The sequence below is a fragment of the Dioscorea cayenensis genome, chromosome 19 (assembly GCF_009730915.1).
Source record: "Dioscorea cayenensis subsp. rotundata cultivar TDr96_F1 chromosome 19, TDr96_F1_v2_PseudoChromosome.rev07_lg8_w22 25.fasta, whole genome shotgun sequence".
Taxonomy (NCBI): domain Eukaryota; kingdom Viridiplantae; phylum Streptophyta; class Magnoliopsida; order Dioscoreales; family Dioscoreaceae; genus Dioscorea; species Dioscorea cayenensis.
In genome coordinates this window covers 27,098,701-27,123,991 of record NC_052489.1, presented here as the reverse complement: position 1 = coordinate 27,123,991, position 25,291 = coordinate 27,098,701, and the positions used below count along the sequence as shown (strand labels likewise).

General features: G+C 35.4%; 4 protein-coding genes across 4 annotated transcripts; all 4 read right to left on the bottom strand.

Annotated features, from left to right (window-relative positions):
- Positions 1–336: 336 nt before the first annotated feature.
- Positions 337–2,546, bottom strand: LOC120250705 (F-box/WD-40 repeat-containing protein At5g21040). The gene is given in 4 exon segments (XM_039259540.1): positions 337–745; positions 748–954; positions 957–2,116; positions 2,186–2,546. Coding segments are annotated over 4 exon segments (1,632 nt in total). The 5' UTR covers positions 2,353–2,546; the 3' UTR covers positions 337–647.
- A 1,155-nt stretch (positions 2,547–3,701) lies between these two features.
- On the bottom strand, positions 3,702–8,682 carry LOC120250471 (CCR4-NOT transcription complex subunit 9-like). The gene is made up of 9 exons (XM_039259292.1): positions 8,448–8,682; positions 7,883–7,954; positions 7,569–7,658; positions 6,307–6,349; positions 5,317–5,423; positions 4,716–4,811; positions 4,334–4,524; positions 4,147–4,216; positions 3,702–4,048 (listed from the first exon to the last, which is right to left on the bottom strand). The coding sequence occupies exons 1-9, from the start codon at positions 8,649–8,651 to the stop codon at positions 3,935–3,937; spliced, it is 987 nt and encodes a 328-aa protein (XP_039115226.1). The 5' UTR covers positions 8,652–8,682; the 3' UTR covers positions 3,702–3,934.
- Positions 8,683–9,708: 1,026 nt separating this feature from the next.
- On the bottom strand, positions 9,709–15,145 carry LOC120249941 (nuclear transcription factor Y subunit A-7). The gene is made up of 6 exons (XM_039258655.1): positions 14,901–15,145; positions 13,239–13,413; positions 12,128–12,276; positions 11,330–11,398; positions 11,039–11,203; positions 9,709–10,236 (listed from the first exon to the last, which is right to left on the bottom strand). Exons 2-6 carry the CDS (start codon positions 13,264–13,266, stop codon positions 10,045–10,047), a joined length of 603 nt encoding a protein of 200 aa, XP_039114589.1. The 5' UTR covers positions 13,267–13,413; positions 14,901–15,145; the 3' UTR covers positions 9,709–10,044.
- A 429-nt stretch (positions 15,146–15,574) lies between these two features.
- LOC120250521 (DNA-damage-repair/toleration protein DRT111, chloroplastic) lies at positions 15,575–18,639 on the bottom strand. The gene is made up of 3 exons (XM_039259341.1): positions 18,503–18,639; positions 17,049–17,920; positions 15,575–15,884 (listed from the first exon to the last, which is right to left on the bottom strand). Exons 2-3 carry the CDS (start codon positions 17,913–17,915, stop codon positions 15,588–15,590), a joined length of 1,164 nt encoding a protein of 387 aa, XP_039115275.1. The 5' UTR covers positions 17,916–17,920; positions 18,503–18,639; the 3' UTR covers positions 15,575–15,587.
- Positions 18,640–25,291: the final 6,652 nt, after the last annotated feature.

The window sequence follows — 25,291 nt, the reverse complement described above, 5'->3', positions numbered from 1 at the left end:
GTTGAGGTCTGCAAGCCATTTACGTGGCTCTTTCTGATTCGCTATAGAAAGAAAGTGGGGTCCTCTAGTGTATGAATAAGCTCAACTCTTTTGTGTTTGCTGTCTAAACCGAAACAGCTGATTCGAGTCTCAGGACAGGATAAGAAATGGCTTCAAACTTGGCAGCTTCCAATTGGTGAACAGATGGGCAGGACCAAACACTTTGTCTGTCAGCATTGAGATATATTGGTTGTAAAAAATAAAAATAAAAATAAAAAAGGTTTAAATTTCACCCAAAAGGGAAAAAAACAAGAACGTGACAACAGCACATGAACCCCAGAAGAGAGGACTGCATAGTGATTCTAAATTTCTGATTCTTTAATTAAGATGTTCAAAAGGAGGATCACACATACAGGTTAACTAAAATGAGCGTTCAGAAACAAGTGAAGACTAAACATTCCATTTGCAAGCGAATCAGATGAAGAGAACATCAAATTGTGGAAGAGATTTATAAAAAGAAAAAATTCACATCAAAACTGGAAGAAATGTATGTAATTCAAAGCTCACTTATAGTACTATTTTCTCCAGCTGAAATTAATAATAGTGTTTGTACTATTCCACATATTAATCTACCAAGGGCTTGGAACCCACCCCAATTTGTGCCAGTTCTAGGCTTTAAGCTTTTCTTCAACACCGCGCTTGTTGTGCCAGATGCCACTTCGATCCCCATTCAGTTGATTTCTCCTGGTGGCAACTAAGCACTGCCTTTTTCGTTCATCTCAATTTGTGCCTTACGACGCCTCATCTGGTTCTCCAGTCTAGCACTCCTCAAAGCCTGCATCCTCTTCTCAATCTCGAGTGCCTGTGAGAAGTTCCAGACTCTAACCACACCATCTTCTCCGGCACATACAATCCTATCAGAGCTGATATCCACAGAGAACAAATTAGATCACAACCCATTCAGCATTCGTTGAAGGGCTCCACAGCATCAGAGGCAGTGTACTTAACCACCTTAGAGCTTTGCCTTATTGATGATCGCTCACTTGACTTCAAAAGTTTCTTTATGTCAATCAAAGCAGGCATGCCATCACTTGCAGATGATACAAGCCAAGGAAACTCAAATGCAGGACAATAAACAGGACCCGTCTGAGGCATTCAAATTGCAACCGGCTTCGTGTCGTCATCATCATCATAGTAGCTACTGACATCAAACATGTGAATAGCACCATCTTCCCCTCCCGTAAATAACAAATCTCCTAAATGGCTCCGTGCCAAAGAATAAGCATTACCAACATGAGCATTATAGATAACTTCTGTAGGCTTTTCACTCTCAGTATCCCAGATATAAACATCTCTGCCAGCAATGCTGGCTATAGTCGACGGCTGAGGAGCAAGGGCCCAAACCCAATCGCCATGCCTCAATGTTTTCAAGCATTTCAATTGAGCTCAATCCCATACCCGGACACTCATGTCCCATGAGCCACTATAGATCTTTGTGGCATCCAATGCAAGGCAAGTAATAGGGCCCTCATGCCCCCATAGTCAAAATTTGGAAATTTGGCTCATGCTAGACCCGGTGATGTCAAACACATGCGGGTGCCCTTCAATTGCCTTCCAGCATTGCAAGAAGGCATCTGTACTTCCTACCACCAAGAGCCCCATATTAGCCGCAATGGCTCGAATGGTGCAACCCAGAGGACGAGACACTGCAATAGACAAGCCTTCCTCCATGTCCCACATATGAATTGGTGAATCATACCCTCCTGTGAAAATAAGCTTCGCAGGCTGTAAAAGAAATACTGTCCGAACAGCCTCAGTATGACCACGGAGAACATCAATGCTGTACCGACCCATAAACGCTTTACTCCTGTGCTCCCTCTCAACAAACAACTCCTTCCAAGATTTCTGGCCAAGGAAAGTACTGTTCAAAGAAAAGTTCGAACCGAAAGGCAGGCCCCATCTTTCACAATAAAAATCCTTCTAGCCATGATGATCAGATGCTATGTCGTTAAGAAAGGTGGATACACAAGAAACAATGCCTAGTTCCTTGGCCTCGAGGCGTTGGAGGATCTCAGAAACCAAGGCCCGAGGGAGATCGGTAATTGATCGATGATCATTTGAACCTGTATCATCAATGCTACCAACATTGGAAACCACATCAGACTTCCTCATAGGAACAGAAGGAAAGGGATTTCTGATGACTGACTTGTTTGCTGATTTTTTCCAGATATCAGGCTTGGAATGTACAAAAGGGGTGTAAGGTTTAGAATGGACCGAATAAAGTTCTTTGTCCAAATTATTAGGATCAGTAAGTCTAGCTTCAATGAATTTCCTTGATGGTGAGTTCCCTCTCTCGAAGCATGTCAATTCCATATAAGAATTAAAGCCGAAAACCAAACCTACTCTAAGAAGAGTATATACAAATCATACAGTAAGATCACAAAAAAAAAACACTTTTTTAGAAATTCAATAAAAAATCAGGGTATGAATGGAGATGAACTAAAAGAATTCCTTTAAAATTCCTAAATTTACTTAAGCGTATGAATGCAGAACCAGGCTAATCCCAAGAGAGAGAGCCAGTCAAACGCCCAATTTCTGAGCTTCTAGCACACTAGAATTCCCTTAATGATCGAATTCCTCAAAGATCCTAGAACAAGACAGGCCTAATCCAAGTTTGCACCAAAGAATTTCAATTGAAACACTATTACAACAACGAATAACACTAAAAATCAGAAAGGGGAAAAGAAAAACGTAAACCCTAATCAAATTTCCGCTAATTGGGAACAACACAACGGAATTACAAAAAAGAGATCCGGATACCTCAAAATTGGATGCTTGAGACGGTGTATAGGGCCGAAGAAACCCTAAAAATCTCCGAAAATTCAATAATTCTCGAGGGATCTGACCAATTCGGGGGCCTTCGAGGGATCGATTGAAAAGCAGCAAAATGGAAAAAAGAAACAAACCGTGTCAAAGACTTGTATTTTCCACCGCCCAATTACGACAAAATCAATGGACAAGATTTGTTGGGATATCAATAAGAGGAACCATGACCATTCGATCAGGAGTCATGCTGAGATGACCTGAGTTCATTCCAACCTTATTCTTCATTAACTAATGGGAAAGTTTTACACTCATTGAAAAATAATAGTAATAATAATAAAAGTTATCTAAGCATGTTTATGGGCATCTTATTATTTGTGGAAAAAGATTAAAGAAAATCGCCATTTAAATTTTATATAAAAACCATAATTTTTTCTTCATGGAATATAATTTTTTGTTTTGTATAAAAGAACTTTTAAATAATTTTTGGTCGTCGTAGTTTTACAATATTCATAATTTTTGTATTAATTCTCCTCAACTAAATATGTAATGAAATAATAAAAAAATATACCTTAAAGTCAATTGGAGAAGAATACAATAATAATAATAATAATAATAATAATAATAATAATAATAATAATAATAATAATACATATGACAAAAGGAAAAAAATTATATAAATAAATTGAACTTGGAATTTTAAAAAACGATGGGCAATCAAACTTTAACCTTCTTAGTAAACAAACAACATATTCAAAACTTAAACACGGGCCTCCACTTACTTTACCGAGACTTATACACACCCCTGCATTTTTTAACGACCTAATTACTCATATTGGCAAAAAAATTAAAAAAATTAAAAAATTAAAAGCTTCCTCATTGCAATGAAAAAGCAACACTTTATGACAATCTGCTTGCTTCAAAGCATGCTCTTTAGGACTGTTACTGAATACAATAACATTTTCAACATCTTTTACAAAGTTCAGAACACTTACAATTGAAATAAATAAACAGATAACTTAATCAGTAACTGCACAGTGATCATCAATGATCTCAAACTAATTTTCTATGCTTATAATAGGCCATAATTAGCAAAAACAACAACATCTGGGCTTCCAAAACCTCGCAAAATCTAATTGCCCATCATGTGCTCAAGTCTTGCTTGCTGCATGGCAACTGATACAGGGTTAACTGCTGCCACATTGTGTAATAACTGCTGAAGCCATCGCCGAGTTACAAGGTCATCCTGTTAGACATACAGAAAGATGATCAGTATTGATATTAATGATTCATGAGACCAATACGAAGAAATGGGAAGATGTTTGCATTCAGGGCAATGCTCACACGAAGACAATTGTTAAATGTTCCATCTTTCAGCATATCTGGAAGGCAATTGTGCAAAGCTTCACATGCCCTGCAAATGTGGGATTGAATTAAAAGGTTTTACATTTCCACTTCTATTTCGCGTAAGAACGATATATATATTTTATATTGGTATGGTTCACAAGAAACAGAGAAGTGACTAGCAAACCTTTGATTATCAGAAAGCCTCAGGTAACACCGAATTATATGTTTTAGTAGCCTTGTGGATGGTTGTTCAGCAAGAGATGCAACCATAGTAGCAAGCACACTACCGACAGCATAGAATCGCTCAGCTGTAGCACAAATATACCGAAGGCCTACATCGTCCAAAAGGATTTTTTGGACAATAAATGTAGCCACCTAGAAATTAATGAGCAAAGTTAATTCAGTGTTGCTGCATGACATGTTTGTCAAATTTTACGAGAAAATAGCATGCACTAGGTAGAAATAATGTTCAAAAGCCCGAAAAAAGAGATAACAACAAAAACCTCAAGAACAAAGGGCACTCCGATCTGAAATATGAAAAGACAAAAAGGAATTTGCTCACTCACTGTTTTTGAAAGTTCACTACCCATCTCCATTGTACGCAGGCACAGAGGAATTATTTCTGTCTGAAGGAGGAAAGTGATCACCTCAGTATCATCAACCTGCAAAAGAATATACTGAATTTATCCTAGACTTTGTTCCATAAAAGCAACATATCATCCGCAACAAGGAAATTAATAACAATAATACAAATCATAATTCATGTTTACTGTTAAATGCAGCCAATACTTATTCTAGAACAAACTTTTTTTTTTAGTCTTATTCTATAATAAGCTACCAAATAACAAGTATTCAAAGTGATATAAAATTTGGGCTAAGGATTTCGATCAACCCTACCTAATTTTAGAATAAAACTCAGAAATTTATTCCATGCTTTACATGGAATAACCAAAATTTTACAGTAGACAACTACAATAGATGGATTGTTATCCCAACTCAAAAACCAAATTTGAATAAATATAGAAAGGAACAGCTATTGAAGAAAGTTGAATAAGTTTTTAAATCTCACACTATTCCAGAATTGTCAAACATAGTCTAAACATCACAATCATACTGAAATTTAACATAAGTTACAAAAACTCAAACACAGTATAAAAACAGGCATACCTTTACAAGGGCACCGATAACTCCCAAGCTGGTAAGCCTCAAATACTCAAATGGCCTTGTTTTGCTAGTGGTATTCAAGAATGGGTATAGATATAGAGGTATATGGGCTGCCAAGAAAAAGAAATGGACAAATGAAGCAAATATAGGAGCAGAAATAGACTGCTGTGACTGATCATTCTATCAGAATGGTATTAATTTTTATGGCAAATGATTCACTAGTTCCACGACTTTTTTAATGGTGGGTCGCCAACAGAGGAGCTCTCAAGATGATCTAGATACAAGAGTTGTAAGCCAGATAGTAAACTTCAGGGCATTTAAAAAAATTAATGAAATTTTTTTTAAAAAAAAAGGGTAACTAGCCATGTTAGAGAGATGGTTAACACAATGCCATGTTCCCATGAAGCAGGCTTTCATCTGGAAAGCAAGCTTCATGCATTTTTCCTTTTAAAAAACCTTTGCATGGTGAAATGCTGGCTTCATCCAATGCCTATCTCCATCTGAAATGCTGGTTCTATCCTTTTTTAAAAAAATTAAAATTAAACATTCTATTTGATAAAATATATTTTAGGTGAAGCCATATGAAACAATTAAATTTTTCATGGGTTTAAAGCTACCGGTACCCTCTGAAATAGGTAATGACACCATTTCAGGATAACCATTGGCTTTAAACATTTTTGTAGTTCTAAAATCAGATTATTTAAATTAATTAGAATTATAAATTAGAATTATTTGCTAGACAATAATTGTGTGCTTAAGATGCCATATATAATTCAAATGGAACAAAAAATCACAAGTACTAAATCAAATGTCTAAGAAAGAACGCATCCAAAAGAAAATGTTACAAATCTTCCTATATTCTAAGTTATATGATCAAATTAATACCCTTGATATGTTGCAAATACCAGGTTTTAGATATCCAACATAATTAATAAGTTCTTTCATAATTTTTTTTTTTTTTGGCAGGATGAAACAAGCTTTGGAATAGTGTACCATTGAGGAAAAGTATCCTGGTATCTGGATGTGAAGCAACACACTGCAAAAAAATCAAGCCAAAAAAAATTATAGAATTAGACAATTTTACACTGTACATAATGGTGATAGATAACAACATGTTAAAAAAGGAGACCATATCCCAAAAAACAAAAATGAAAAGGAACTGGATCATCTAAAAAATAACTCTTGAGGCCTGACTGCTTGATACTTGATATTCTTAAGGTGAAACATAAGGGCATGAACACTAAACCCTTGACATCCATTGGAACTCTGTACAAAATAGTATCAAGCTATTGCAGAGAAAACTTCAAGTGGTTGAGATTTACAACTTGCCAGTCCTCTTCAAAGGGAATGTAAGTGTTCTATTGAAAGGAAATGATACAATCACAAAATTTCAACCCATAAACCTCACCCTCATCAATAAAGAGATTTAGAATAGAATCATTGCCAGCTTCTATCAATACATTACAGAAATACTAATAAAACTGAAAATCAGAATCGGCGAGAGATGTCAAAATTTATTCAGAAACTCATGTACAGCATAGTCACAGGAGGCATTAATCTCTAGTAAAAGAAAGATACGAAGCATATAATGGCTTTGGGTCAATAGCCCTCTTGTGAGTTGTGATTCTCAGTGTGCAGCTTGCAGTAACGGAGAGAGATAAGTTTTCCAATGTTTCATCTTCACATAAAAAATTTTATCAAGACAGATGGAATCAGACCCATTACAAAGGTGAAATACAAAGTTCTTACCCAAGTCATTGGTTATGAAGTTTTCCTAGGATTCTTAAATTTGGTGCTTCTTTTAATAAAAAGATTTTATCCTGATATGGGGCATATATACCTTTACACCTACCCTGGTACACTTTGTTTACCCCTATAGCCATTTCCTATACCACCCCTTCAAAGAATCATGACACATCAATAGGCATCTAAAACAATCACAGAGGAGCTAAATCACAAGTTTTACGATAGTTCTGAAAAAGAATGGCACTCTTCGTAAAACAAAAGTTGAAGGAAATATACATGGGGATGATCATAGAGCATAGTGAAGTTAGCAAATCCATGCAAACACAACAGTGGAGATAATATATAAAGGAAATAATTTACCAAAACCATCCAGCAGTTAGCAAATAGAACAACAAAAGTCTACAGGCAAATGATTACATTAAATTAAAAAAAAAAATCTTGTATTCAAATCAACAGCTTGGTATAAGATATTCTCAGATTGAACATGAAATATAATGCTGGGACTTAACCTGAAGGAGAGCAAGTGCATTGCAAACTCGGTTTGATGCAACTGGTGTAAGAGTCGGAGGGGACAAAACAGGATATATTGAAACAATTTCCTGCAAATTATCAGATGACATTATGCTGTGTTGAATTAATAGCATGTCAAATGAGATGACGATCTAAGATCCGACAAATCCCCTGTTTGTTTTATTTCTATACAGATTATTCTGTATTCTCACTTTCTTTCTGTATTAGTTAATTGCTCAAGAAAAAATTAACAAATTGCACAAGTTATGTATTGTGACATATCAACATAAGTAGAGGAAAGTTTATAAAAAACCTGGAGAAGAGCTGGAATGGTGCCAAAAGAATACCACAGCAACGGAGCTAAATCTTGGAATATTTCTCTTTTCTGAAACAAAAAAAAACAGAGAGACGTGCCAGAATTAAACCGCATGAACTAAAAAGTATAAAAAAAAAACACATAAAACAACCCGAAAATTCATTTCACTAAGCATTATCTATTCCATGCTTACTCTACATCCTTTGATGAGTTTATCCATAACATCAAGCATCTCAAATTGTATAATACAGGATGAACCGCTGATTTTGAGATCATAAAACAGAAAACAAATAAAAAAAAAATATTACAACTATCATCCTACTCTTTCCAAAAACTCGCCGATACTACATTTGAAATCATAATCCACACGAAACGGATCAGAATTTCACGAAACGATCCAAGGGCGTAATGTTTAAATCAAAACAGATCCTTCAAATCCACTCTCAAAAAAAATCAAATCTTTTCCAAACCCAAAGCGGACCAAAAATCAAACATTTCTCAAACATAAACACTCCAAATCGAGAAAAAGAAACAAAGATAAGGAGGAGAGAAGGCAGAGGACCTTAGAAAGATCAAGAAGCGCATTCTCCCGGAGCTCAGGATCCAAGAGGTCAAGGACTAGCTGCTCCGCCGACGCCATCTTCCGGTCCTTGTTCCCAGGCGCACCAGCTACCGTACCGGCGCCCGCGGCGGCCACCGGCGACGAAGGGGCGGGATTGGCGAAGGGAGGAGTGTTGAGAGAGAGGGATTGGGGATGGTTCGCCATGTTTCTTCAGATGAAGATGTTTATCATATCCATTCCATGACATATATTTCAACTAAAAAAATTTTCTCTTTTTATTTCTTGCCAAATTATTTTTATATTATACAAACCATACGGACAAAAGTGGGCCCCCTCCTCTGTTTCCTTCCGTTTCTTATATTCATCTCTAAATTTATTTATTTATTCATTTATTTTTGGCGGCATTAAATTATTTAATCGAGAGAAAATTATTTATAAACTAGTTTTTGTTATAAACAAATATTTTAATGGATGCCTACTGTAGCAATTTCAATGTAGCAGACGGCATTACTATAGCAACTTCTAGATATTACTGTAGCAGCCGCCCATGTGATACTGTAGCAGCCGCCGGTACTGTTACTATTCCACCAACCAGGGTATTTTGGACCGTCAGATCGAATCGATCCTGGCCGTTCATTCAACTCATGTAACCCTATAAATACCCCCTCATTTTGTATACTTTGGGATATAGAGAAGAGAAGGAAAAGAGAGAAATAAAAGAAGAAAGAAGAAGAAGAAGTTAATTCTTCAGGGTTTTTGGGTTTTTGGTAAATACTCTGGCTATCTATTCTTATTACTATCTTTACATTTATAACATATATTCTTAACAGTTTTTAATAATTTAATGTTGTAATCAATACATATCAAAGGATAAATATGTATATATAATCTCATTTTTTAAAGAGAAGCATATATATAAAAAATATTGACGGTATGCATAATTCCAAAGGTTATTGAACAAAAAGAATTTCAAATTCATTGAAAATTACAAAATGATCAGTAAACAATAACGCTTATAATTCATTTTCTATTGCATATATTTTCATTGCACAATGATTTTTTATCAGAGCCCTTGAGAGCTCTTGAATTATGATGGCAAAGGCTGTCAAATAAACAGCTAAAAATTTATTTAAATGTAATCACAGCTGCTAAAACAGCACCCATGTTTCTCTTTTACTATTAGTTTTTATTAAATTTTCTTCTCTTTTTTCTCTGTTTCATTCGGTTCATAGAACATCTTAAGATCACCTCCAAACCTCAATTCAATATTTATATAGATCCAGTCATTGTGACAAAAAAATTTTAAAAAAAAAAGCCACACAGAGTCTCTTGTTTAAACTGCATATATTTACACTGATGGTACACACTACTGACAGCTTGAATTGGCATCCTTAGAGAAAGAAGAATAAGACTCTGATTGTTGTTCTATATCCCAAACCTGAACAAGTATTATAGCAATGATACTACAAGTCTTATTTTTCCCCTCAAAACTATCTACCTCCAGAATCCTTTACACCGCATCACTAAAGGTACAAGAAAGAGGATCAAACAATGCAAGTTCTTGAGCTATTAACGGGTGATGCTTGTCGATTATCAACTACTGCTCGGAGTTCTGGGTTTTATCACCAGAGCTGGTTCCATTTGGTTGGTCTGCAGAGCCTGAATTCCCAGTATGTTGGACTGGCTCTGAGTTTTGTTGACTTCCATCCGCTTTGGTGTTAAGGAATCTGCCTCCGCATCCCCTTGCCCTCTTCAAAGCATGCTGGTGACGAGATTCATGTAAATAAGGCTGTGTAGAATCACAAAATAGACAGGTAAGTTGGAAAAGTATAAGAATTGTAAGGAACTTTAAGATACTCTGACATGTAGTGGGGTAATCTAACAAATGGAACACAAAGTGAAAGAGAACTATTTCAAGATGAGGCCAGGATTACATCTTTTGTATCTTAGAAAATTACACAGAAGTTGGGCACAAAAGCACCACTCTCTTTAAAAATGTATTCCAGCTTGTAAATAAATTTCTGTCCAGCATGATTAATTATAGTGGAACAAGGACAATGTCAAAATAATGGGGTGCTATTAAATAGATAAATTTGTTCTGAATTCACTCAGTAATATGTGATCTAGGTAGAGGACCAGACCTAAACCTACTGCTACTTAAAAACTGTTATGAAGAATTTAGGCAAAAATCACAATCAGTTATCTAGAAATGAGTATAACCCTGTTGATAAATTCTGCTTCCAGCATAACTATGAATTATAGTGGAACAAGTACAATCCTTAAAATAAAGAGGTTCTATCAATTCTGAGTTCAACCAATATTAGCTTATCCAGAAATGTTGCTTTAACCAATTAGCGAAAATGTAAACAGTACAATCTAAATGTATAAAGATCATCAGCAATTGATCAACCAATCCTATCTAGAGAAAAATGCAACAAAATGGTTATAGCAACCAGGTACATGTCTAAAGACATTCTAAAACACAAGAATTTTGTAGTCTGAAGATAGTCACATTCAGAAAACAAAATCACTAAAAGAAGCAGTGACATTAGATAACACCAGATCAAGATACTTCCATTAAAGAAATATACCTTACGGGATTTGATCAACTTATTTTCTGATTCAGCTTTTGCGCGTGACTGTCTACGTCTCAAGATGCCATGGTATTGTTTTGCATTGACATACACTGGCTCCTCAACCGCATCAGCAGGCAGTGGTACCCCAGGATGGGGCACACCTGCCAAGCTGGAATGGATCTAAAATAGACATTAAAGTATGGCATGATCAGAGAAATACATGACCAAATTGTAGAGTAGCATCTTGCATATTATTAAAAAAATATAACTGAAGTTTTCAAGTAAGTTGCGGTAGAGCAAGATTACCGCAGTTTGTCCACCATAAGCCGCAACCATGCCTCCATAGTAGGGATCCATCATTGGGTACGTCTGAGACTGGAAAAGCAATATGCTTCAATAAATGCAATCAGGATTCAAGAACTTGTGTAGCAGTTACAAAAAAGAAAGAATATTTCAAGAAATAAATCTAGATCATAGAGAAAAAGAAGCACTGCAAACAATATAATCATCTGTCGTCCAACAAGTAGTTTAGACTTATGGCAGTTAATTCTGATATCAAACTACTGCTGCCTTGATGGATTTGCCATGCTAGATTTTTAACTTAAAGCTCAGAAAAATCTGACTTCTGGATCAAGTATAAATGTATAAGACAAGGGCCAGATTTTGAATTTATGTAGACTATGTTCATTACTTCAACATATTAGACTCCACATGCTCAAGTTCAACATCTATATATGTGGACAAAATAAATATTGGACCTTGAAATTATCGATGTGCATGTATATCCACAGTTTATGATACTTAGAACAGCAAATTCAAATATAATTAGCATACCAATAATAAGCAGGTTAGTGTCTGCAACACCAGCAATATGTCATTAACATATACGTGAATTAAAACATCATATTTAAAAATGTGAAGGGATAATTTTAATGATCTGACTAAAAAGGCATGTGCTACAAAAGATCTCTAATCTTATATCCTTCTATTATGATTTGGAAGATGATTTTTGTAAATTAAGTTTTATCACATCTTGATTACATCCAATGCACATCAGCAAGTTGAAAAATGAAAACTGAATCATGCTATTGTTTAGAACAATACCATAATATGCCCCATTGCCATGGGATTGGGAGGTATCACATATGGAGCAGATTGCACAGGCATGCCAGGTTGAGCAGTCACATTTGCAAGGGACTGATGCTGGATTTCTGGTTGAGACTGCTTTTGCTGCTCATCGGATCCACTTTTATCTAGAGCATAATAGCATGAAAAGTTACATTTCAATAAAGTTACAGCCAACTATGAAATTATGCCGATGGCATTCAACATTTTGGTTTTTTATAACTTCTCCTAATTGCAAAGTCATTATGAAGTTCCACTATTTACCATCAGACAGTTCTGAAAAATTGCCAGAATAAATTTTACATCACGTTTATTACAAGTTGCGCAGAAAATTCAATAGAGTGATCATTAACAAGAATTATCAATTACGAGAATGCTTGCTTTCTTGCCAAGGCATCCCCGCCTGAATACATCTTCACTATTCTAAAAATTTTAGACCTTCTAGACCATTCTAGTTCTAATAAGATAACTCGTTGTTAGTGAAGGATAGCCTCGACACTTGATTTAGGTAACCAAATAAGACAGATATGATTCTATTTCTATAATTTAAACACTGAAGCAATACAAAACTGCTAACAACAAATTAATTTGCCTTTTGTTTAAAAATGCATCAAATGTAAAGTATAAACATAACCAAGTTTCGTAGGATGTCACCATATCCATATAAAACAGATTCCCAATTATTAAAGAGCTACAAAGAAAGAAAAGCATGAGGTGTATTTCTCAGAAACTGTACATCTGAATCATGCAATAAAGAACTCATGTTGTCAGTGAAAGTTTGCTAGAATTCAAGAAGAAGCACCAGAAGTACTTCAGTAATTAGCTATGTCCTGTGATTTCATACTTATATTGCTAATACTATCATCAATATCATTAATAGTATAACCAAACCAATAACATTAGAACTGCAAGCATTGTCAACAAAAATAAAAATGAGGTAGCCACCTGCAAAATAAGTTCTTTAGTATTTCCATAAGCAAATTTGTCAGAATTTTTTAAACTCTTGAAAAACTCAATGATTTTATAGTTTGACAGTTTAAAAAAAAACATGGATGCATCCAAAATCAGATGGGAACATTTAAAAGGTTACCTGCCAAATCATGTACAGAAGAGGTCATGATGCCTAATGGAAATTGAGGGAGAACCGGTGTGGCACTTTAAAAGAAAAATAAAAAAACACTGCTGAGTTAAGAAGGACAAGTTAAGAACAAAGAACAAATTCGGGTGACGCCATCCTAATCCAAAATATTCCTAGTAGCAGTCACCTGCAATGGAAAAAAGTAGAATACCATTAACAACTACAATAGCAGACAAGTTAAGCAAAAGAGAGACAAAGAACATTATTATACCATATAAGTAGAAAATGAAAAACTGCCAAGAATAATTAAAACTTCCCTATATACAATCCAGTGCAAAAGCCCTGGACAATAATCCAGCATAAATACAAAAGCATATGAAACATTCATGATTTCAGATTCAGACAGCATCTCTTCTTTACATCAATCTCAATGTAATGAATTGCTTGTAAAGAGGAAAAAGGACTAGATATAATTGGTTCAAAAAAGTTAAATAGTATGTTGATTGGCTAACAACCCAAAAGTAGCATCATGAACAGGCAGCACAGAAAGTAATCTATTGATCTAAGAATATTATCCAAAGGCTTTGACACAATGGAAGAGGCTCTTGAAATTATGTAGGAACAAACACTTAGAATAGAGTTACCAAAGACAGTGGGCATGTTTCCAATTGGTCAGCATATGCGACAACGCCTGATTAATATCTGATGTGAGAATTGTTTTATTCCTTATCGGTAGCAGGAAGCAAGAAAACACAGGGCAACCAGCTCTAGCTTGATTCAGCCATGACAGATGGAGGTTCATAAAATCATGTAAGAACAAACAATTAGAATGGAATTATGGAAGAAAGATTCAGCCATGACAGATGGAGATTCTTGAAATCATGTAGGAACAAACAATTAAAATAGAATTATGGAAGACACAGGGCATGTGTCCAATTGGTCAACACATGCGACAACACCTAATTGATATCTGAAAGTGAGAATTGTTGCTCCTGAACAGTTGCGAGAGGCAAGAGAACACCAGGTAACTAGCTCCAGCTCAATTCTTCCATGATGGAAGTGGGTTATTGAAATAATGTAATAACAAACTTAGAATAAAATTATGGAAGACAGTGGGCATGTTTCCAATTAGTCAGCATATGCAACAATGCCTAATTGATATCCAGAGTGAAAATAGTTTTGTCATGTTGCAACACCGGGTAACAAGGTCTAGCATGATTCAAAATATATACATCTTGGTACATATTATATAGCCCTAAAACAACAGGAACGAAGATGTTAGCATTGATGTATCATTGGCATGGAAAACAACCCTTATCTCACAGATGTGGTGTCATTTTTCACAGCGAAACAAGATTTTGCTTAATCCGTATGGACGAATACCCTACTTTTGCTTCTATTTACCAAATTTCTCAAACAAATAATTTTTTTTTAATAATAAAAAAAACCTTTCTTTTCACTGCACCGATGGATAATTCCTAACAATTCAACCCAAAACCAATAAGAATGCAATGTCGCAACGCAATGTTGCAAAGAATCAACCAAATCAAGCCTTCACCATCCACAACACAATTCAATTGCCTCATTCCCCAAACCGCAACTCAAGACCAATCCCAAATCAAAAAGAAAACATTCCAAAAACCAACCAACCAAAATCAGCGTTCAATTCCTCACCAGAACAATGCAAGAACCTTCACAGCAAGCGAATTTGAACTCCCATCGACTCAAACCACCACAATCCACGCCATCTCCTCGGATTTCGTTTCTTTAATCCCGAGGGATTTAGATTTTGTTCAGATTTGGGGAGTCCTTCGGCGGCGGTTATAGGGGATGGTGTTGTGGTGGGGGTTTGGGGTTCGAGAATCTTCCGAGAGTTGTGGAGCGATCTGAGCCGTTGATTAACTATGATGGAAGGGTCCTGCGGGGAGATTCCTGTGCTGCCCGGGGTACGGCGAGGCACAGCGTGCGGTTCACGTATGATAAGATGTGAGCCCATGGGCCCCACATCACAGCGAGTGGCTGGCGAGAACCGGATAGTGCGCGCCTGGGTAGTAATAAACCATCGGATCCGCTTGCCGCGTGTTAAAGATCCGATAACCCGCTAAGAAAAACAAAGTTCCACAAAAAAAAATAGACACATGCCACCATCACACTAGTCCACCACACAAAGATTGCTTTTCACTTAACAAATCTCAAACCCAAATTCACTTTGTGATTTGATTCTCATGTCATAATCATCATAATTCTGGATTTTAATAACATGATGATGAATAAATAGAGTCTGAAGTTTACAATTTTAGCATCCAGACAGGTGTTTTTGAAAAAAAAGTAACTGGAATTTTTTTAACAGCTTCTTGGGTTTTAAGAGAAACCGGGTATTTCACCAGGTATGGGAGCTAGTTCGTTTCTGTTGAATCTCTCTTCTTCGTAAAATGATGCGCGCACCACTCTGCCACCGAAGTATCTCCCGTCTAGATCGATCAGAGCTTTTGTTGTTTCCTCTGATCTCTCAAATTGTATGAAGATCCTGACGGCTTCATCTGATGGGAAGTTTGGCTCAGTGATCTCAAATATCAGGACTCGCGTCACTGAACCGTATTTGGCACACTCTGAAGCGACCTCGTCTTCAAGTTCATCGTCGACCTCACCTGGACCAACCTGCCAATAAACATATAATGGGTTAAGAAATCTGTGTTTCTGTAAACTAAGCTTCATCTCTGACCACGTAAGACTGTTGTTGATTTACATGGTCTGGCACAAAATGGTTACCCCAAATAAAAAACAAACACAATTATTGTCTACTCTTTTCTACATATTGATATTGCAAGTAATGGTTTAATGTTTTGGTTATTTCTCAATCATGTTGAAGTTTCTTCAGTAAGTTATCCAATCCGAACGTTATTTGGGTTTAACAATCAATTGGGCAAATTCAGAATGTTGCTGCCCTTGCATCAACAATAACATCTGACACCAAATTAACTTTACGCATTTTGCAATGCCCTCATACTTCTGATACATTTTACTATACCCACCAAATTAAAATGATCATTTGTCTTCTCATGCTTTGCTAAGTTGGGTATGAGAAACCCATAAAACTCTGTAAAAACAGTTAAAACTCTGGCCAGACAGATGACTTCCACTTCAGAACTGAATAGCACACTAACATGGAACAAAATCAACTACCAGCTGAATGTAGATCAAAGTTACAGGAGTTTTAACATTTCAAAGCTCCATATATGTGAAACAAAATAAGACCTGCAAAAACCACTTTTGCCGGTTCCTTAATTTCCCAGGAAATTATGATAATGTGAGATATTCTTTTGCTTAAGAGCTAAAGATATATTTCACTTTTGTGGATAAACAACTCGCCAACTTTGCCGTCAATATCAGATATGGATTGATGCCAGGCATACTTGAATTCTAATGACATGAATTGAACCAGGAAAAAAAAAGTAACGTGATGCAACATGGCTCAAGTAATGTATAGACAAGATCCGGTGTCATTATTCATAAACAAACCAAGAAGAACGATTTTTAATGGAACTCCAAACTAATATCACTTAAGATGCTTCAGAAAAAAGAAGAAAAAAACAGATAAAATATCAATAAGTTCAACTTAGATTAAATTATCTTGGTTTCTAATTCCAGTGTAGGTGAACAGAAATATGCAAATAATGGCAGCTGAAGAAGCATCAAGGTAGTTCTATATGATATTTGCAACAAAATGAACTGTGAAGTAGATGCAATAACAGAAACAAAATGCATAAACAAGTGAGTCTCAAGATATGATTGAACATCAAAAAACATGGAGTAAACACATACCATGTTGCGCAGTAGTAAGACGCGAGTAGGTGGGCCATTAAGGTTCACGCTCTTTGGCTTCTTGTCGGATTTTGACTCACTGGCATTAACAATTACTCCAGCTCGCCTATCAGTCTTTTTGGCCATTAGAGGTGTAGTTATTCCCTGCTCTTGCTTGCCAAGTCCCTGACCTTCTTTCCAACCCATCTTTGCCATCATCCTCTGGGCAGCAGTCATCTGTCCACCAGCACCAACTCCCAACCCAGCTGTCCCTGATTTCCCTATACTAAACCCTTCCCCATTTGGTGGAGGAGATGGAGATCTTGGAGCAGCCCCACTCATTGCAGCACGTCGCTTCCATGCTTCTTCGCCAGAAATATTCAATGATGATGACCTTGAATGATGATCTCTTTCCAATCTTTCAGAAGCCTCTCGTTCCCTCTGCTCTCGTTCTCTCTCCCTCTCTTCCTCTTCCCTACGTCTCCTCTCGAGCTCCCTCTTCATCTCAGCCTCCACGGCACGCCTCTTCTTCTCCCTTCTATAATCCTCATAGTCATTTGGTCTTGCCGGATCATATTCCTCAATTACAGTGGATGTCACCCCCACAAGCGCTGGTTGGAAAGTAGGACTCTTCATGCCACTATCAGGCAGTGCCGGAGGAGGCAGAGTTGAAGTTGCTGTTTTAGACTGTGGTGGTAGTGAGTTTTTGGACTTGTTTTGGGACTGTTGGCTCTTCAACACGGATTGAGGCGGCGCCAGGACTGACGCTGGTTTCCTCAGTGCAGGTGGCGCCATCTTGGCACTGCTCGACCAGACCACTGAGCTATTGCTCTTCTCTTCTTCGGCAGATGATGGGGGAGGCAAGTCCCCATACAACCCACCAAGCATTTTCCCTGTAGTGATTTCAATAACGTGATTTCCAGAACTGAAAAATCCAAGCTATCAATCACCATTGGTGATTTCACTAATGTCATTTCTAGAACAGGGATTCCTTTTCATGGTTTATACATATGAGAAATCAATTAGCACACTGTGAAATAGAATTTGATTCAAAGATGTCCTTTTTTGCTTTGAAATGATGGAAAATAAATCCAATTTGCACGGATAACAAGGTAAAAACATCAGCACAAACCAAAAATTTGTTCCAGAAACTAGGAAAAATTAAAATCAACAGGAACGAAAAATAAAACCCTGCTTTCCTAGCTCTTTAATGAATTAGTACAAATTTCATGAGTGAATGAAAAAAAGCCACATACACACGTTTCAACAACTTAACGTTCTTTCTCGATCAAAAATAAAACTTCTAGGGTTTTGAACAGATAGCCCTTCGGAAATTCTCTCCGATTTCTAAACCCTAGACCAACAAACGAAAAGGAAAACGAAAGATCTTAAGCAGAACGAGAACACCGACCAATTGCACATCAATGGAGAGACAAGAACATGGAAAACAAGGGTTTGGGGCATCAACGACCTACCGATCGAGAAGGAGAAGCAGCCGGCAATGGGATCGAGAGGATTCGGCTCACAACTCTGAGCTTCTTCTGTTTCGCTGGTCGGAAGCGGACGCCGATGGTGTTCGAGCTTCAATTTTCAGAATTTTTGACCTTAAATGATTTAGGGAAAAATTTTAGCATAATAATATTTAGAGGAAATTGCCAAAATAACCCCCTAAGTTTCTAATATTTCCAAAAACACCCCATTAATTTAGGAATCCCTAAAAACCCCTTCCTTTTAAATACTAATGAATTTGAAACCCCTCAAGCGTTTAATGGAGTTAGTTTTTAAATTTTTGGACGAAATTATCCCTCGATGGGAAGTTGTGCAAAGTGAGGGCGTGGTCGATCCATAACGCCTTTCGTCATGATAATTTTTCTCTTTAAGAGGAATCCGCTTTTTTCTTGGTTAATCCACGGAGAACACCATTATTGGTCCTTTGGTTTCTTTTTCTCTTTTTCATCTCTTCATCTCTTCGACTTTGTCCTTTTTTTCAAAGTTGTCGCTATCCCGGACATCTTCCGTAGGATCGACCATCGCCTCGAAGAAGAACTCCCACTCAACTCTTTGACATTTCATTAGTTTTGCGCTCCAAGTATTGAGACGAGGTGGATCGCCGTTGAAGATGTTGCTGCGTTTCCTTTGTTTTGATATTCAGTAGGTTTCTTTTTTTAGTTTGATTTCTAAAGTATTCTATTAGAAAGAGAATTTTTTTCGGCTTTCATGGTGTGATTATTGGATGATCTTGTAGTTTGTAGGAAGATTTTTCTGCAAAGAGTTTTTGATTGTTTTTTTCATTTTCGCTTTGTGTACATAATCAAAAAGCGATAATATTGTGTCGAAGGAGATTTTTTGATTGTTTTACAATTTCATTGTGATGTCCGACTCGATCCACATTTGTCTAGGACTGCCGCGTTTAATTTTTGAATGTAAATATTGTTATTTCTGCTTAACTATCGATTGTTCTATTTGAGTTTCAAAGTTTATGTTTAAATATCAATGTTTTCGCTTTTAACTCACGACGCTTTCTATTTAAATTTCATCTTTTCTTTTTAAATTTGTGTTTGTTTATGAAAACGATTTTCATAAATAACGAGCAAAATGTACAATAATATGTGATAGTTTGTGGCAAACATATGTAACGAATATAAGTTATCATTTACGTTTAGTTGGCGATAGTTTCTTTTGCAAAGATCTACGATCATGTGTCCGCACTCGTAGTAGTGAAATGAGTTTTTTAAATGATTAGCGCCTTCAAAACGTTGTCCGACATGCAATGACAAAACTTCAAAATGATCTAACGAATAAGGAAGACCTACTAAATCGTCAGGGTGGCCTTGAGGTGGACTGGATATGCTCGTAGAATCCGAATACCTACTAAAAATCATTTCGCTTAAACCGAACTGGATATATTTAAACAGAGACATAACATTTTTAAACAGTAGATTTGATAAATTTAAACTGAAACATTTAAGCTTAAACAAAAAAACTCGTATAATTTTTAAACTGAAACAAAGATACGATAATAATAGTTGAGAAAAAAACATAAGTTTTAAGCGTAAACTGGGATAATTAATCAATAATTAACTTGTACAACTATGTTTCTGTTTAAATATCATTGTTTCATTTTTAAATTTGGGTTTGTTTATGAAAAACGATTTTCATAAATAATCGAGCAAAATGTATCAATAATATGCGATAGTTTGTGGCAAACATATGTAACGAATATAAGTTATCATTTACGCTTAGTCAGCGATAGTTCTTTCGCAAGATCTACGATCGTGTCCGCACTCGTGGTAGTGAAATGAGTTTTTTTAAATGATTAGCGCCTTCAAAACGTCTGTCCGACACGCAAACGACAAAACTTCAAAAATGATCTAACGAGTAAGGAAGGCCTACTAAATCGTCAGGGGTGGCCTCGAGGTGGGACTGGATACGCTCGTAGAATCCGAATACCTACTAAAATCATTTCTGTTTAAACTTAAACTGAATATATTTAAACAGAGACATAACATTTTAAACAGAGACTTGATAAATTTAAACGGAAACATTTAAGCTTAAACAAAAAACTGTATAATTTTAAACGGAAACAAAGACATGACAATAATAGTTGAGAAAAAACATAAGTTTTAAGCAGAAACTGGGATAATTAATCAATAATTAACTTATACAACTATGTTTATGTTTAAATATCATTGTTTCATTTTAAATTTGGGTTTGTTTATGAAAACGATTTTCATAAATAACGAGCAAAATGTACAATAATATGCGATAGTTTGTGGCAAACATATGTAACGAATATAAGTTATCATTTATGCTTAGTTGGCGATAGTTTCTTTGCAAGATCTACGATTGTGTCCGCACTCGTGGTAGTGAAATGAGTTTTTTAAATGATTAGCGCCTTCAAAACGTTGTCCGACATGCAATGACAAAACTTCAAAATGATCTAACGAGTAAGGAAGGCCTACTAAATTGTCAGGGTGGCCTTGAGGTGAGACGGATACGCTCGTAGAATCCGAATACCTACTAAAATCATTTCTGTTTAAACTTAAACTGGATATATTTAAACAGAGACATAACATTTTAAACAGAGACTTGATAAATTTAAACGGAAACATTTAAGCTTAAACAAAAAACTGTATAATTTTAAACGGAAACAAAGACATGACAATAATAGTTGAGAAAAAACATAAGTTTTAAGCAGAAACTGGGATAATTAATCAATAATTAACTTATACAACTATGTTTATGTTTAAATATCATTGTTTCATTTTAAATTTGGGTTTGTTTATGAAAACGATTTTCATAAATAACGAGCAAAATGTACAATAATATGCGATAGTTTGTGGCAAACATATGTAACGAATATAAGTTATCATTTATGCTTAGTTGGCGATAGTTCTTTGCAAGATCTACGATTGTGTCCGCACTCGTGGTAGTGAAATGAGTTTTTTAAATGATTAGCGCCTTCAAAACGTTGTCCGACATGCAACGACAAAAACTTCAAAAATGATCTAACGAGTAAGGAAGGCCTACTAAATCGTCGGAAAGTGGCCTTGAGGTGAGACTGGACACGCCGTAGAATCCGAATACCTACTAAAAATCATTTCTGCTTTAAACTTAAACTGAATATATTTAAACAGAGACATAACATTTTAAACAGAGACTTGATAAATTTAAACGGAAACATTTAAGCTTAAACAAAAAACTGTATAATTTTAAACGGAAACAAAGACATGATAATAATAGTTGAGAAAAAACATAAGTTTTAAGCAAAAACTGGGATAATTAATCAATAATTAACTTATACAACTATGTTTATGTTTAAATATCATTGTTTCATTTTAAATTTGGGTTTGTTTATGAAAACGATTTTCATAAATAACGAGCAAAATGTACAATAATATGCGATAGTTTGTGGCAAACATATGTAAATCTAATATAAGTTATCATTTACGCTTAGTTGGCGATAGTTTCTTTCATAAGATCTACGATCAGTGTCCGCACTCGTAGTAGTGAAATGAGTTTTTTTAAATGATTAGCGCCTTTCAAAACGTCTGTCCGACATGCAACGACAAAACTTCAAAAATGATCTAACGAGTAAGGAAGGCCTACTAAATTGTCAGAGTGGCCTCGAGGTGAGACTGGACACGCTCGTAGAATCCGAATACCTACTAAAAATCATTTCTGCTTTAAACTTAAAACCGGATATATTTAAACAGAGACATAACATTTTAAACAGAGACTTGATAAATTTAAACTGAAAACATTTAAGCTTAAACAAAAAAACTCGTATAATTTTTAAACGGAAACAAAGACACTGATAATAATAGTTGAGAAAAACATAAGTTTTTAAGCGTAAACTGGGATAATTAATCAATAATTAACTTATACAACTATGTTTTATGTTTAAATATCATTGTTTCATTTTTAAATTTGGGTTTGTTTATGAAAAACGATTTTTCATAAATAACGAGCAAAATGTACAATAATATGCGATAGTTTGTGGCAAACATATGTAACGAATATAAGTTATCATTTACGCTTAGTCAGCGATAGTTCTTTCGCAAGATCTACGATCGCTGTCCGCACTCGTGGTAGTGAAATGAGTTTTTTAAATGATTAGCGCTTCATAACGTCTGTCCGACATGCAACGACAAAACTTCAAAATGATCTAACGAGTAAGAAAGACCTACTAAATCGCTCAGGGTGGCCTCGAGGTGGGACTGGATACGCCGTAGAATCCGAATACCTACTAAAAATCATTTCTGCTTAAACTTAAACCGGATATATTTAAACAGAGACATAACATTTTTAAACAGAGACTTTGATAAATTTAAACGGAAACATTTAAGCTTAAACAAAAAAACTCGTATAATTTTAAACTGAAACAAAGACATGATAATAATAGTTGAGAAAAACATAAGTTTTAAGCGTAAACCGGGATAATTAATCAATAATTAACTTATACAACTATGCTTATGTTTAAATATCATTGTTTCATTTTTAAATTTGCGTTTGTTTATGAAAACGATTTTCATAAATAACGAGCAAAATGTATAATAATATGCGATAGTTTGTGGCAAAACATATGTAATCTAATATAAGTTATCATTTACGCTTAGTCATGCGATAGTTCTTTGCAAGATCTACGATCATGTGTCCGCACTCGTGGTAGTGAAATGAGTTTTTTTAAATGATTAGCGCCTCAAAAACGTTGTCCGACATGCAAACGACAAAAACTTCAAAAATGATCTAACGAGTAAGGAAGGCCTACTAAATCGTCGAGGGTGGCCTCGAGGTGAGACGGATACGCCCGTAGAATCCGAATACCTACTAAAATCATTTCTGCTTAAACTTAAACCGAATATATTTAAACAGAGACATAACATTTTTAAACGAGACTTGATAAATTTAAACGGAAACATTTAAGCTTAAACAAAAACTCAGATAATTTTTAAACGGAAACAAAGACATGATAATAATAGTTGAGAAAAAAACATAAGTTTTTAAGCGTAAAACTGGGATAATTAATCAATAATTAACTTATACAACTATGTTTATGTTTAAATATCATTGTTTCATTTTAAATTTGGGTTTGTTTATGAAAACGATTTTTCATAAATAACGAGCAAAATGTACAATAATATGCGATAGTTTGTAGGGCAAAACATATGTAACTAATATAAGTTATCATTTACGCTTAGTTAGCGATAGTTTCTTTGCTAAGATCTACGATCGTGTCCGCACTCGTGGTAGTGAAATGAGTTTTTTTAAATGATTAGCGCCTTCAAAACGTCTGTCCGACATGCAAACGACAAAAACTTCAAAAATGATCTAACGAGTAAGGAAGGCCTACTAAATTGTCAGAGTGGCCTTGAGGTGAGACTGGACACGCTCGTAGAATCCGAATACCTACTAAAAATCATTTCGCTTTAAACTTAAACCGGATATATTTAAACAGAGACATAACATTTTTAAACAGAGACTTGATAAATTTAAACGGAAACATTTAAGCTTAAACAAAAAAACTCAGTATAATTTTAAACTGAAACAAAAGACATGACAATAATAGTTGAGAAAAAAACATAAGTTTTTAAGCGTAAACCCGGGATAATTAATCAATAATTAACTTATACAACTATGTTTATGTTTAAATATCATTGTTTCATTTTTAAATTTGGGTTTGTTTATGAAAACGATTTTTCATAAATAACGAGCAAAATGTACAATAATATGCGATAGTTTGTGGCAAACATATGTAACGAATATAAGTTATCATTTATGCTTAGTTGGCGATAGTTCTTTCGTAAAGATCTACGATCGTGTCCGCACTCGTGGTAGTGAAATGAGTTTTTTTAAATGATTAGCGCCCTCGTAACGTTGTCCGACATGCAATGACAAAACTTCAAAAATGATCTAACGAGTAAGGAAGGCCTACTAAATTGTCGAGGGTGGCCTTGAGGTGGGACTGGACACGCTCGTAGAATCCGAATACTCTACTAAAAATCATTTCGCTTTAAACTTAAACCTGGATATATTTAAACAGAAACTTGATAATTTTAAACGGAAACATTTATGTTTAAACAAAAAACTGTATAATTTTAAACGGAAACAGGGACAAGACAAGGATAAAAGTCTTCCAAAGTTTGTTTCAGAAAATAAAAAAGAAATGTAAAAAATGTTAGACATGATGTGATTGGACGTTTTTTTTCCCACCATTTTTAAGGGCAATGATGGAATTTCACAACATGGACCCAATCCAAGTGACCTACAAGGGGTAAAAAGGAAGTAAAATGATAAAGGAAGGGTTGTCCGTGGTATTCATAACTTGCAGGGGTTGTTTGGGAAATTTTAAACAGTGTAGGGTGTAAATAGTAATTTTCCCTAATATTTAATCAAAATTATATGTATTTATTTAAATTAGGTATAATCACCAAAATAGTACATATAATTTTCTCTCTCTTATCTTTTGGTCCCTCTACTCAGAAATACTCCCGACTAGTCCCTCTACTTTGGAAAATGTGCCCACTTAGAAGAAAAAGCTCCCAACCAGTTCCTCTATTTTTAAAAATGTGCCCATTCTGGTTGGGAGCTTTTTCTTCTAAGTGGGCACATTTTTAAAAGTAGAGGGACTAATCGGGAGTATTTCTGAGTAGAGGGACCAAAAGGGAAGAGAGAGAAAAGTAAAGGGACCAACTAGGGTATTATGCCTTTAAATTATTAAAATTTATAGCCGCTAGTCGAGCGGTCAGTCACCTTCTAGCGCC